We start from the raw sequence: 15,696 nt of genomic DNA on the forward strand, positions 1-15,696 counted from the left end.
CATGAAATCACTAAAGCTTTCAGGGAATTTGTGAAATTACTGTTTCACTTGGTGACTCACTGAAATTACTAAAATATCTAGGGATTTCATGTATTTTCTGAAATGATACTCCAGTTATTTCATGAAATCCCTAATGATAGTAAATATATAGAACAACAGAAGATTTATTTTGAAATTCTATTCATAAATCATATCATATCATAAAAATCATGTATAAAATCAAGTAGAATGTGCTAGGTTAGGTTAGGTTCACTAGGCAGCGCATCTTTATTTACACTGTACAATTGTGTGAGCTCTACACAACATGAGAAATAACATAAATAACATTGAAAAATAACATGGAATAAATACTTAAGTGCAGAGTAAGGAAGAGGCACGCTTACCTGTCCAAAGTCCAAGGCAAGTCTGACGGGTCTAGAAGCAAGTTTTCGAACCACTGAAATTCCGATTCTAGAAGCAAGTTTTCGAACCACTGAAGTTCCAACCATTCCATCTCTAAGTTGAGAGTGGCTTGAAAGATCAACTTGTTTGAGCACCCTGTCTAGTTATTCACCATCACCTGCTCAAGGACTATCAGCCATGGCTGTACATTTTGTTTACTCATGACGATGCTTTGAGGTGATGAGGGTTTACAGTGAAACCAGTAAATACATGAAATCCCTAAATATTTTAGTAATTTCATGAAGTCCCCAAGTGAAACGGTAATTTAACGAATTCCCTGAGAGTTTTAGGGATTTCACGAAATCCCTAGTTTCACAATCTTACTGTAATATATATATATATATATATATATATATATATATATATATATATATATATATATATATATATATATATATATATATATATCATAGCTGTATTTCAGTAAAAACAGTACAGTGGTATCTTTCCCCATGTGTGTGTTCAGAGTTTACTGACTCTACAGTGCATACTTGCAAATCTACATACTTGGGATGAGATTGAATTGGGAAAACTGGATAGTATTCTGCTGATCAGTCAATATTTAACCCTCTTGCTATTCTGAATAATGTGTAAGGGAGGGTCCATCATGCATACATACAATCCCTGTCTCCTGCTGGTGTTAACTACAGAGTTCTTAAGCATGAAGTGGCTATCTCACCCTTTTTGACATTTGCTGGTCAGCCACCTTATTGGTGTCAACAATTAGTTGTGGTGAGATGCTTTTTGTGTATGTCAGAATAAAAAAGAAAAGACTGAAAAATAATAGAGGAAACATAGCTTAGAGGCAGTTGTGTTAGTGATAATAATAATAACAATAGTAATAATAATCTATCTGTATCTATGTACCTGGCCAACAATCTCACATGAGGTGGCCCTCATTCATAAGAACAAATAAAGAGAAAGGTGTGTAGCTCTGCTCCATCCCTGTTAGTTGCCAATGCTGATATGCAGGGAATACAGTGGCATTATTATTAGCCTCATCATAGAGAAAAATAATAATGATGATAATGATCATGAAAACAAAAATAGTTAATAGTGAGTGTATGGCTTAAGAAGTTGCCACCACCTCCATCACTACTACACTGATCAGGAAACAGGTTGTACAGTAGCCACTCTGATAGCCTGCCTCAAGAACTCATTCCTCTTGCATTGTAGCCATATTAAAGTTCAATCAAGTTACCAAGGACTGAGCAAAGCAATGTCAGCAACATCTCAGATGTTATATAACCTTCAGTGTGCTTTGTTGCTGCAGCTGCCACATTAATTCACAGAGCACTTACACAGCAAAACCTGTTATTGATGGCTGTGGCTTACATCTTTTGTTAAAATGTAACCCTTGGATTTGATATTCTTGTTAATGCCTCTCAAGTACTTTTAAAAATGACTGTAGTATTTCTCACATTGCTCCTAGAGTTCAGTGACTAATATTCAATGAAACAAAAACAGTCATGTTAACATTAAGGATTTTATCACACATTGTCATGGAATTTTAGAGCAGGGCCTCATTTCAGTGAGGATCTTCATGTTAGTGCTTCTGTAGTCATTGCTGTAGCAATGAAACAAAAACAGTCATGTTAACATTGAGAATTTTATCGCACATTGTCATGGAATTTTAGAGCAGGGTCTCAGTTCAACAAGCATCTTTATGTTAGTGCTTCAGTAGTCATTGTAGTAGGACATTTTGACAAGAATGCACATCATACCTTTATTTGTTTAAAATACGAATGTAGGCTGCTCGAAGTAAATGCAAAGATAAGGATGTATGAGGATGTGGTAAGGACATTATATGGAGACAGAAACTTGGAAAATAGCAGTAGGAGAGATAAAATAATGAATGTAATAGAGGTGAGATGTTTGAAGGAGTGTTATTTGTTTATAGAGTTAAAAGTAAGGGAGTGCAAAGGGAGGCTGGTGATGAGAGTTGGGTAATGGAATAGAGCAGGTAGTGATATGATAGTCTGGGTATTTTGAGATTTAAAGATACTCATACAACATTTGATATTGATAACCACATCATATATGAGGTGTAAGGCTACGTGCATGTGCATCTGTGTAATTGTCTTGCCCTGGCTATTTCTGTTGATAGGATGTCAGCTGGATACATAGATAGATACTTTGTTGTGGTAAGTTATCCAACTCTCACACTCCCTATAACTGCTTGACAAATGTTGGGCAGATTGGATACTTCCAGTTTAAATCTAGGTCAGAGGTCATTCATGTGAAAAAGGTTCTTATACATAATAACAAATAGTAAAGTTTATTTTATAGTGATGCAGTCATTGTAATCAGTCATTGTTGCTTTTTTATGTTTTATTTGTTTTATTTTATTTATTTCCTTTGTGTAGATTTTCCACTTATATTGGGCATTTCAAAGCAAGATATTGCAGTATAAACATAAGTTATTACACAGCTTTTTTTTTTTTTTTTTCCCAATTACAATTTTTTTCTCAAGCAGTGAAAATGAATATATATCAGAGAGAGAGAGAGAGAGAGAGAGAGAGAGAGAGAGAGAGAGAGAGAGAGAGAGAGAGAGAGAGAGAGAGAGAGAGAGAGAGAGGCAGGGAAGTTTCTATACCATAGAATTTTGTTCTAAGACTGTCATCCATGTAGCATACCATACATCATCTCATAATTTTTATTTACTGCTTAAACCTCAACTGGCTTGAAAGACAATTTCTGTTAAGAGAAGTAGGACTGCTGTAGTGATAGGCTTGTTGTAGGGAAATGTTTTTGTGTGGTGTGGCAGTTATGTCACAGTGAATCTCTCTCTCTCTCTCTCTCTCTCTCTCTCTCTCTCTCTCTCTCTCTCTCTCTCTCTCTCTCTCTCTCTCTCTCTCTCTCTCTCTCTCTCCCTAATGATGTTACAGGTATTTTATGATCTGTATGTTATAAAGTTCTTGATTGAGAATTGAATAAGTAGGTGAGATTGTTGATAGTCATCTTGGTAGGGAAGATGACAAAGCTGATGGCTATGAGGTTGGAGCACATGCATAGAAGAGACATGCACTAAAGTCTAGTCTTGGTGACTTGATGGATTTTATCAGATAATCAACCACTGTTGCAACACAGATAATCTCTGATTGAGGAATCTGTCAGTAGTGTCCAGCATGTAGGTATTGAAACTGTTCATGCTGCAAGTATCCATAGCTCTTCTCATCTTAATGCTTTGAAAAGTTATTTTGACCAAAATCTGAAGTGAACACAGTAATGTAGACTACTCCTGTATTTTTAAATATTTTACTATGTTATACTATCAAAATGTGAAATATTAGATTGCTTAAATGCCTTAAACCATCAGTTATAGTATTTGATACACAGGCATTGTAAGTGAACATATTTTCCTCCCATCCTTATTTGTATTTTCTCCTCAGTCTTCCCCCTGTTTTGTGTATATTGTGGTAAACATCACATTTATCTGCATGTTAACTTCAGAAGCATTAAATGACTGTTCCTTTTTTTTTTTTTTTTTTTTTTTTTTTTTTTTTTTTTACTGTGATGCCCTTGTGCCTTTTTTTATTATTTTTCCTCTCTCTCTCTCTCTCTCTCTCTCTCTCTCTCTCTCTCTCTCTCTCTCTCTCTCTCTCTCTCTCTCTCTCTCTCTCTCTCTCTCTCTCTCTCTCTCTCTCTCTCTCCATTGAAGTTTAATATTTGTAAAGTTGAGTTGACGTCATATAAGAAAGTCCTGAGGTCACATCCATAAAATGTTGAGATCCAGTATTTAGACTCACCTTGGGTGCCATGATGCTCCAGCAACATTGTCGTTGAATCTCCCAATCTGAGTTTTCTCTGGCAGGTTGATTTTCATTTATGTAATGGATAGCAGACTCATTGAGATAGATTATTGCAAGGATGAAAACCATGGCCTGTTAAATCATACATGTGTCTTGGTAGAATTCCAAGAGTTGTTATCATTTGCTATTAGTTAAAATGTAATAGTTTGTCTTTTTGTATATATTTACATGTGTTTTACTAACTGCATGCAGCACTGCCTTTGGCGTGGTAGGATAAGTAACAGCAAGCTGGTGGTTCTGCTGCTAATAACAACTGCTTATATAATTGTCTTACTATTAAGTAGAGTTTTGGGCCTTCTCTTCCTGTCAGTTAACACATTTGGCTCATGAAATGTTAATGTTGGTGGTGCATGGCAAGGCATCAGTAATGCCTAAGTTATTGTGGTAAATACAACTACCCATTGTGTGTACAGTAAATGGTTATGTGTATTAAATATGCATAACTTCAATTTTTTTATTTGCAACTTTAGTAAATGATCAGCTCAACAAAATGTACAAAGTTGTTGTTATGGTAAATGTAAGGTCATTACATTTCTTTAAAAGTTGTACTTTACTCAATAATTTGGCTTAATTAATGAGAGGGAGACATGGGGTATGTTTGCTCCAAGTAATGTCTCCCTCTCTTGTCTCTCTCCTTGGAATTAACAGGTGATTTGGGCTTTCAGCTGCCCGCATATCGTCCACCCCCTCCAGCCAACACAACCAGTGATCAGGTGTTAGAAGTGATGTGAAGATGTGTGTTGTGAGGTTATGATTGGGTCAGATTGTCAATCTATCAAGAAGAAATGTATCTTATTTATTGAGTATGTGTTAGCTTATCAACAGAAAGTGTTAGTTCACTTATGGGAAAAATACAAAGAAGCTGGAACAAGCTGAATAGATCTTGGTGTGATGAATCTCCAGGATTATAATGTATAGTTGGTGCAACAAGAGGATCAAAAGGATATATGGATTGAGGGGCATCTGTTTCACCTCCATTGTACAAACTCATAGAGGGATGTTCATGGGCAGCATGGGCCTCAAAGAATAGTAAAACCACTTCTAACATAACATCTGCCTGCCATGATAGAGCACTGGAGGATATGTATTGCACTGTTAGGTGAAATAATTCTCTCTCTCTCTCTCTCTCTCTCTCTCTCTCTCTCTCTCTCTCTCTCTCTCTCTCTCTCTCTCTCTCTCTCTCTCTCTCTCTCTCTCTCTCTCTCTCTCAAATGACTTTTGCATCTCCATATTGAGGATAATCTGTCTTGATACAGTTGCAATAGATATGTTGGTATACGTGACAAATATAAAACTAAAGGAACAAGATTCAAAGGGATGGAAATATGATATAAATGCACAAGGTTAAATGATCATGTGATGGAGGGAAACTTCCTCAAAGTGGCAATCCAGTAACTAATATAGTAAAACTAAAACAGAATTTATAGTACTAATGCAAGTACACAAGTGCAGACTTCCTTGGGATGTTAGGGAAAAAAATAGTAAGCAAGTGGCAATCCAAATAAAGGAAGTAGTTTAGACTATCCCAACTTTCATGTGATCACTATGCTGTACCACTTACCAGTGGTGAGGATGCCATGAAAATCTACATTTTACCTGTGACAACTGAGGGTTCACCTCTCAGAAAATATTTCGCTAGACTCGCTTCTTGCTGTGACACATGAACACACACATGCATACACAGAAAGAAAGAAAAAGTAGGAACTGACTGAAGATATTAGAGGTAGAAGCTAACTGAAAATATTAGAGCATACAAAAATTGCTAGCACTTATAGGCATGAAATGAACATTCCTCAAGAATTTGTGTTGCATAAACTACTGTACTTGCCTGTTTCATCCAAACCTGGATATGAGAGAGGGAAAAAAATTATTCAGACTTTGCAAGACCTCAGTTAAAGGCTTACGAAAAGAGTGGTGTGGGGCAAAGCTTCTGCATGAATAGCTTTCAGACACAAGCTTCCTTAAGAGGTTAACATGAGCAGAAATCTTTATTATTCTTGCAGCTTGCTACCAGAAAAGAACAGAAACTGTCCCAGCAAGATTTCATGTGGCTAGAAAAATTTGCTGATTGTTTTTTATCTCACAAAATCTCATGACCCCTCCAATGAAGTTCCCTTGCCTTTTGGGCAGTGTGATGGGGATGTTGACAGAGCTGTGGCATGTGTTTGAGAGCTTGGTAATGGTTACATTTAACATGAGGCTGCTCTTGGACTTGAGGCATGAAATGTGACTGGTGGAAGGACTATCACTTATTTCATTGTTGATGTGAATATCTTGTCTACTGTCAGTTTATAGACAGGGGATCATATTGGTTTAATAGTGAAAACATTGCTTAACCATTGCTTTGTGTTTAAAGATGCTGAAATGAACTGCCAGTTTCTTGGTTGCCATGTAGCCTGTGTGTGTGTTTATTGCCAAGCTCTTTATGATGTGTCATGACTATGTGATGTTTGCCAAGCTCTTTATGATGTGTCATGACTATGTGATGTTTGCATCCATCAGGGAAATGGACTTATAGGATGTCAAAAGAGAACTTGAAATTTCTTGTGAGAGGATGTTTGACAGACTCAAGTAATACTTCTAGTGTTTTAGGTTTACTGTCATAGGGGTAATTGAATTGCCTTGGTAAACACTGTGGTGGATGGGAAAAAAACTGAATTAGAAACATGACATCCCCAAAACATATGCCTAATTTGCTAAAAGACTTCAGTCATTTTCTTAAATAAAGCTTTAAGTAAAATAGAAATAAATGAGTATATGAATAAGTAGTAATGATGATAATAACAATACTGATAATTATTATTACTACTAGAATATATATATATATATATATATATATATATATATATATATATATATATATATATATATATATATATATACACACACACACACACACACACACACACACACACACACACACACACACACACACACACACACACACACACACACACACACACACAGTGGAACTTCTATTCTCAAACTTAAATAGTTCCTGAATGCCGTTCAGAATCAGAAATGTTCGGAAACAAACCATTTTCCCACAGGATGGATTAATCCATTCCCAGATACTAGACGATTGCTTTATTTAAACTGTTACAACAGTAGTTTGTGCATAAAATCTTACAGAAAAACTGATGATGCAAAATAAGTAAATTGGGACTGTTTTCATCATACAAGCTCAAAAATCTGATGATATGAGGAAAAGTTTGGGGTGAGTAAAATGATTGAGGCCAAGTTGGAGACTTCTAGCGTAGTCACTCCAACAAATGCAGTTCCTGCCATTTTCTCTCAAGCCTCATAGAGAGTGAGTGGGGAGTGGTGCAAAGTAAAAGCACGAAGGTGCACTAAACAAGGGCTGCGGCGTGACTAACATGCACATTGCGATCATGTATGCCAGCTGCTGCATAGCTTGTTCAAGAACTGAATTATGGTATGACAACCAAACCGATTATGAGTTAAAAAATTTGTTCGAAAACCAATTTGTCCGAAAAGGGAGGCGTTTGGTGAAAGTGATCTCCACAAAACCCATAATATCAGCACTGATATGAAACGCTGTATGACCAAAAATGATGCCTGGGATAATGAGGCATATCAGCAAGATTCCCTGAATTAATCTGAGAAATACAAATAAAGAATTACATGCTCTTTTTGTAAATTTGTTTCATGAAAATGTTTTGGTAAAGTGCACCTTAATACTATGTGTGTAGTGTGTGATCAAACATGAAGACGTATACATTGTGAACACACCTGAATATTATGTCTGTAGTGTGTGAACACACCTGAAGATCTTGTGTGCACTGTGTGAATTCACTTAAATATCATTTGTTTACTGTGTGACCTCACTTAAAGACCCAGTGTGCACTATGAACACATCTGAAGACCATGTTTGTTTGAAAACAATTTGTGCACTGTGAACACATCTGAAGACTTTGTGTGCACTGTGTGAACACACCTGAGGGACACTTGTATACTTTATAAAATGTTTCATTTCACTTAAATGGACTCTCTTGAATTTGTATCTTTTCAAGAACACTGAAGTAAATAATAGATTTGGTGCTTTGTGATCATTGGCTGAGGGTTACAGATTGTGTGTGTTGGTTGCAAGATCTGCTTTGTGGATCCTTATAATGTGTCAGTTTTCACTATCACACAAGATTTTACAAATAATCTTCGTATTTCCCCTTGCAAAATTGGTGACCTGGCAAAAGGCTGGAAGCACGGATCTTATCATCGAAAAGCAGATACTGATAAAAAAACAAATGTGAGGACTAATTAATCTCCCTGGAGGGACAGATGACAGGGAAATATATCCTACTATATAGATAGACATGTCCACTAATTCAAACTTTCATGAAAACTGGATTTTATGGAGACATCACAGCCTTTTAAAAGTTACCATTGCAAACATGACATACTATATCATCTCATACCAGCACAGGCTTTATCCTCAATGTCATATAGCCTCTGTTTTTATGATTATAATGGGCAATATCATGACGGACATAAGTAATGGATGTAAGAAATTTCTACTCATGGATTGAAATATTCTAAATAGGATCATGAATTCAAGTACTACAAAATAACCAAAATGTAGTCAGAGAAATCATGGAACTTGTAGAACTGACAAATTTTTAAGAATCTAAAAAATTATAGTAACAAGGTAAGTTCACTGGCTGATTATACAGCTTGTTTAGGGAGCTTGTGATGAATTGGCATTAACTTTCTTGTGCATTTCTTATTATTGTACCCCAAACTAGGGGTTGTATCCCTTAACAAGGTGGTGTAATTATCAATTTCATTGAACTCTTAGTGTGAGTTAGTGAATTTCGCTTTTAACTATTGGCTCTGTTGTGTTTGATTTGCATTAGTTGTGTGGTGTGTTAGGCAGTGTTGACTGGCTCTGTGATTGTCTTGTGTTGTGTTGGCTGGTGGTGGGAGCAGGACTGCAGCGTGGCGGCAGCATGGGTTGTGGCGGGGCTGTACTGTGTTCACGTGTCTTCCTCTCACCCTCACGTAGGAAGAGAAGCGGGCAGGTATGCCTCGATACCAGCAGGCACCCCGAGCCTCCCCACTAAGGGCTCGGGCACCTGCTCCTGCTCCCCCCCCCCAGCGCGTGGAGTCTCCACCCGTGAGTACTGCACCTTCACGCCTCTCTCAACTTGTGCCTGCCTGCCTGGACCATTTCTACCCACCGGCGATGTGTTTAGACACACAGGTGCAACCTGCCTCTACTGTGTCGTTGCCAGACCTGGATTATTTTATATGCAATAGGATCAGCAATTCTTTACACCAGTGACAAGATCAACAATTGAAATCTAAATCAAGCTAAGCCTTGAAAACATAGTAAATCATGAGTATGTTTTTTACTTACAGGAGGAGCGTCGCATGAAGATGGCCCGCTACAGTCAGGCAAGTGCCACTGCAGCAGCGATGGCCATGGGTGGTGTGCTTACCCACCCAGCAGGAGTGAGGCCCACCCACCCAGGGGTGGTGGTTGAGGCTCCCCCCATGGTGTCCACCATAGTGCCAACCATGGTGACCACTATGTCATCTGGTATGGTACCCACAGGACATATGGCTATACCTGTGTCGATGCCTGCAATCATGAGGCCAAATATGCAACCTATAATGACGACTCAACCAATGTTGTCAGCTGCTGTGCCTGCGGTGTCTGCCATGCCTGGAGCCATGCCCCCCCTCCCCATTGGAGGTATGAGACCACCCATAGGTCTGCCCCAAGGTAAGTCATCCTGCAAGTATGCTACCTCTCCCCTGTGACCTTGAAGGTGGTGAGTACATGGCTCCAGAGCCTTTGACCTTCTCCTTGCTGTGCCACACCATGCTGGAGCCTCAGGGTTGGGAAGGAAATAGTTGGTCATATATTGGTCAGTGTTTTTTTTTTTTAAGGTCATAACTGATTATACATGACGGGAGATATAAACATGGGCTTGCTGTCATTTTCAGTTAGTGATCACTACAGATTCAGGAATGGAAGGTATGTTGATATTGAAATGCCACTTAACTCACCTTATCTCAGAAGTCCATTTTTCCATGTCATGTGTTGAGACTTAACTCTTTACTTGTACTCCCTTCCATATTTCATTGGTGATATTCTTTATTAGTATTTGTGATTTGTTTTGATACCAGGACATGCTGCATGCCCCACTGTAGGAGTGAGTGTTGCATCTGGTGGTGGACACATGATGTGGTGTGGCAAGGGAAATCTCTGGTGGGGAAGGCATTGCATGCTGTCTCACAGTTGATGTTGAAAAGTTTAATGCTGAGTGTTATGATAATGGATTATTTTATGTTTGATTAATGCATTGTTTGCATTTGGTGTCATTGTCTCAGAGTTTTGCCTATGTAGTATAAGAGATCACTTACTTAATTATCTCACCAACTGTATGCGATAAAGTAATATTTGGTCAGAGGCAAGGTGAAAATATGCACGACAGAATATGTATGATTGTTCATTAATGTGCAAGATAATCAAAGTTGTCGCCAGTGTGTATGGGATGAGGACTTGAGACCAATAGTAACCATACATTTCCCAGTGTTTGGTTTAGCTTTATACAAGTGGAGTGTAGTAAATGAAAGTTCCAGTAAAAGTAGTACACATGTGAAGACTTGCACAAAAAATGCTAATACCCATTTAAAAGTAATTAACAAAGATTTAGCACCATTATGAAAGCACTGATACATTAGGGTAAATTTTGTTCATTGTATTATTGAGTGAAATATGCAAGACATAGTTGTAGTGCCTGCATGATGTTATGTCAGCCATAATACATCCTTCTGGGTTTAGTCAGCACATTAATTGTTTATGGGCATCCACCAAGGCTGGTTCTATGTTATCCCTGTTACATGCAAGCTTGCTTGAATTCATATTGTTTCTGGGTTTTGTGGCTTTTCTGGTTCAGTTTGACTTGCCAGTCAAAACCACTCAGGTAAGATAGTGCAGATAGTTGCTCAAAAGAATGCAGGGCAAGAAACCAAGGAAAAAAATATGTTGATTGGCCTACCAAAGTCAACAGCGTGGTGGTGATGTGTATGTCATAGTAAGGAATGTATTCTCAGTCCCCAATTACACAATCCAAACTATGCATTTGTAAAAATATGAAGAAGGTATAAACATGGCAGTTAAACCTAAAGAGAGTGAGCTGTGGCTGTTCAGTATGGATTATGCACTCTAAGTGATTCTGTCAGCATTTACAAAGCACACTGAAGGTTGTGTAACATCTGATGTGTTGCCTCTGCAGCCTTGTTTAATCCTCTTAACTTTGGGAAAGTGTGTTACAATTCGTGAATATTTATTTCAATGGCAGCAGCAGTAGCAGCCAGTCACCTCTTGACAGCCTAACATATGTAATCAAAACATATTAGAAGCACTAATGATGGGATTGTTGTGTAGCATCTCATCATAATTACAGATTGCTGCAGTGTTGTAAGAATTAATTTAATAATTTTTTATTTTATTATTTATTATCATTACATTAATATAATCCTTTTCTTCCAATTCTTTAATTTCACTTTGTCAAATTATCATTGCCCAAGCATAATAATTTGTCCACACAAACAGTAGATAATGCTCTCTCTCTCTCTCTCTCTCTCTCTCTCTCTCTCTCTCTCTCTCTCTCTCTCTCTCTCTCTCTCTCTCTCTCTCTCTCTCTCTCTCTCTCTCTCTCTCTCTCTCTCTCTCAGTTAGAAAAAAGTAAAAAATGGATTAATTAGTAGAATGCAGCCCAGTTTTCTCATAAATTGTTATCCCAAGTACATGAATTTTCAATTATGTAGTGCATGGTGTGTGTGTGTGTGTGTGTGTGTGTGTGTGTGTGTGTGTGTGTGTGTGTGTGTGTGTGTGTGTGTGTGTATATATATATATATATATATATATATATATATATATATATATATATATATATATATATATATATATATATATATATATATATATATATATATTGGTATACATTGATCCTGCATGTAGAGAGACCAGTGTAGCACTGTATCACCTATTCTCACAGACATTAATCAAACACATCAGGATTTGTTTAATTCATTTGACTTCCTCCACAAAAGTCTTCCATATATAACCAGAGGTGATAATTGTTTTGCTTCCTAGTACACACAATACTACCACAATGTTGACTTTGCTAGATCAGCCAACTTCTTTCTTGATTTCTTGGCCTGGCAATTGCTGAGCATTGAATTATCTGGGCCATGATATTTATATTGTCTGTTTGTTACTAGTAGAACCCTTACTGAACCAGCAAAATCACAAAACTCAGCAGAAACTGCAAATTCAAGCAGGTTTGTGTTGACCAAGAAAACACAGCCTTGATGGATGCCTACATGCAAGTCTTGATCTATTTAGATCCATGAAGGAGTGCTACATCTGGCATAACATCATGCAGATGCCACAATTTTCTTACATATTCTCTGAAAATGACAAACAAAATTTGCCATAATATTTTGATGCATTCACCAGGGCACTAATTTTTTTTTTGTTGAGTGCTGTACTCTGCAGTATATTCAGTCACTTATGTTCATACTTATTATTCATTAGATGTGTTTACAAGACAGAGCAAATATATGAGGGTTTTAGGAAGCTATAATAAGAAAGCAAAGTTTTCTTCAGTAGCAGTTATACTGTTATACCATTCATATATACTATTTGCCAAGTGGAGTCTTATTCCTTGAGTGGTATTTAGTAATGAATGATAAGGTATGGACTGTTCTGTCATTCACACTGTGTCTGGGGATCAGTGTATGTACTTCTATGGCTATCAGCCAGGCAAATACCCCTGCAAATGGATGTGATGTGACAAAGCACACCTAGAGAACATAACAAATGAAATTCAATTCTTCAAAAATACAAATAGATGTACACACACACACACACACACACACACACACACACACACACACACACACACCATAAGTATTTAGAAGAAAATTATGTACTGACAGATAGACAGTTTAGTTTCAGAGAGGGGAGATCATGTACAATGAACTTAATGTGTTACTATTCTAGGGTTATTGATGTTGTCCAGGAGACAGAGAGAGAGGGATGGTTTGATGGAGTGTAGATTTGAAGAAGACATTTGATAAGATGCCCCTTAAAAAAAACTCTTGTGGAAACTGGAAAATATCAGAGAATTAAAAGGAACATTATTGAAATGGATAACCAGTTTTTTGATTAACAGAGAAATGAGAACGGTGATCAGAGATAGAAAATCTTCTTGCAGAAAGGTAATTAGTAGAGTCCCGCAGGGATTTGTCGTGGCACCAATGATGTTTGCAATCTTTTTGAATGACAAGATGGAAGAAGTGACTAGTTACATGAGTCTGTTTGCTGATGATGCAAAGCTAATGAGAAAGATGGAGAAGAAGGAGGATTGTGGCACTTTGCAAGATCTGAATGTAATTTGGGAGTGGAGTTAAAGATGGGAAATGGAATTTAACACAAAAAAATGTGGAATGCTAAAGTTTAGACAAAATAGTAAAAGACCCAAGTATTGTTACACAATGGGAAAAGAGTTCATTAGAGTGCAGAGTGAGGAGAAAGACCTTGGAGTCACCATTACTGACTAGCTGTCACCAGAGAAACATGTCAGTAGTGAAACCTACAGTTTGCTAAGAAATATAAAAACTTTAGTTATCTGGATGAGGATAAGATTGTGACTATGATAAGACCACGATTGAAATATGCTACATTATTATGGTCTCCAAGTACTAAGAGAGACAAGGGGAAATTGGAACAAATACAGAAGGTTGCAACAAAAATTCTTCCAACCCTATATAATATATCATATGAGGGGAGAATGAAGAAATTAGATCTCCTCACTTTGGAAAAGAGAAAGAGAGGAGATCTGATTACTATGTACAAGATCATGTCAGGAATTGAGAAATTAGAATGCAGGGACCTAGGAGTGCGAGATTGCAGAAGTGCAAGAGAACATGACCTGAAGGTGAAGAAGGGAGTGTGCAGAAGGGATGTAAAAAAGAACAGCATTCCACAATGAATTGTTGGAGTTTGGAATGAGCTGGAAAGAAATGTAGTACATTCTGGAACAATACATAGTTTTCAAGAGGGATTGTATAATGGTAAATATTGAGATGGGACAGCACAACCATAGACTCCTCCCATAAACCACAACTAGGTAAATGCACACACACAGTAATGTTGTGGTTGGTATACTCGGCTCACAACCAAGAAGGCACAGGTTTGTGTCCCAGGCAAATGGGTGAATCATTGTATGTGTACCACCTACCAGCAAGTCAGGGTAGATAGGACAAGGTTGAGGAAAATAATAATGTTTATAGTAAGACAAGTGCAGTAACCTGGTGGCATAGGGGTTAGCAAATTGAGCTCATGGTTAAGAGAATCCTGTTTAGTAGCAGGATAGTCAAGGCTGACAAACATCCAGTTGAGCCATGATCACTAATGGCTCAATTGCTCATGATGCATGTACTTTGAATGCCTTATTCAATTTGATCTCTCCCATCACTGCTTTCACTGTAAGTGTATCTGTTTTGAAACAAAATTTATCAGAATAGTAGCTGTGAGAGGGACCAGCTTGATATCAAGCTGCTGACAGTACACTCAAAATGCACAGTTGGTCAAGCCAGTAGTGATCATCAAGGCCAAGTGAATGTTGATTGGCCTTGCCTGCCCTGCCACAGCTACAGGTAAAGTCCTGGGCTTGGCAAAGAACATTCTTGAGGTAGGAATCTACTGAGTTGCCAGTTTTTTGCTGGGTGCTTTAAAGTAGAACTCACTATACATCCTTAAAAGCTTGGTGGAGACATACATTCTAAAATCCTTGTGATACATACCTGTGTTTTGCCAACAATATCCTTGTGCTTTGGTATTGCACACTGCAAAACAGCCATTATAAGGTAAATAATTGCAACTAGACTCAAAGCATCTAGTATTTATTTCTAGTCTCCTGCTACATATTTAGTTTGAAAATTTTTCACTAATTTCCACTGTGATTAGTGTTTTATCTGGCAATTTCCTAAGAAACTCAAAGATTACTTGTAGTGAGATAATTTTATGGGCCAAACCTTGCAGAGACCACAAGAATGGCTAAAATCAGACATACCAACTCATCAAAAACACCAAAATAATGAACAGCTGAGGCTTGTTTTGTCCTTAAAAGGATATGCTCCTTTGGCTTGAGAAAATGCTTTGGTTTTGGCGCTGTTCATTTTTCAATGGAAAATATCTCCATAATGTTGAAGGCACTATAAAAGTCTCAGTTGTGGCCCTGAGCACATTCATACATAAGTTTATTGCTGTTTAATTATAAAATTAACCATCTTTACCTATGCCCTACTAAGATTTCACATCAGAACATTGTCGTTTATTTCATATGTGCCAGAATTTCTGACTGCCTGTAAATGGTGTAACAAATTAATTTGAATATAGAAG

At 37.5% G+C, this 15,696-nt stretch overlaps 1 protein-coding gene across 6 annotated transcripts in view; it reads left to right on the forward strand.

Moving 5' to 3' along the window:
- Nucleotides 1–15,696, forward strand: part of LOC135110295 (BUB3-interacting and GLEBS motif-containing protein ZNF207-like) — a 37,265-nt gene that overhangs the window by 13,217 nt on the left and 8,352 nt on the right. For 2 of the 6 annotated variants that reach the window (XM_064022477.1, XM_064022478.1), the window contains exons 5-6: nucleotides 9,277–9,474; nucleotides 9,633–9,999. In XM_064022477.1, coding sequence (XP_063878547.1) covers nucleotides 9,277–9,474; nucleotides 9,633–9,999 — 565 coding nt within the window. The remainder of the gene's footprint in view (nucleotides 1–9,276; nucleotides 9,475–9,632; nucleotides 10,000–15,696) is intronic. The other 4 variants (XM_064022479.1, XM_064022480.1, XM_064022481.1 and 1 more) reach the window with 2 other exon arrangements.

The sequence above is a fragment of the Scylla paramamosain genome, chromosome 20 (genome assembly GCF_035594125.1).
Source record: "Scylla paramamosain isolate STU-SP2022 chromosome 20, ASM3559412v1, whole genome shotgun sequence".
NCBI lineage: Eukaryota > Metazoa > Arthropoda > Malacostraca > Decapoda > Portunidae > Scylla > Scylla paramamosain.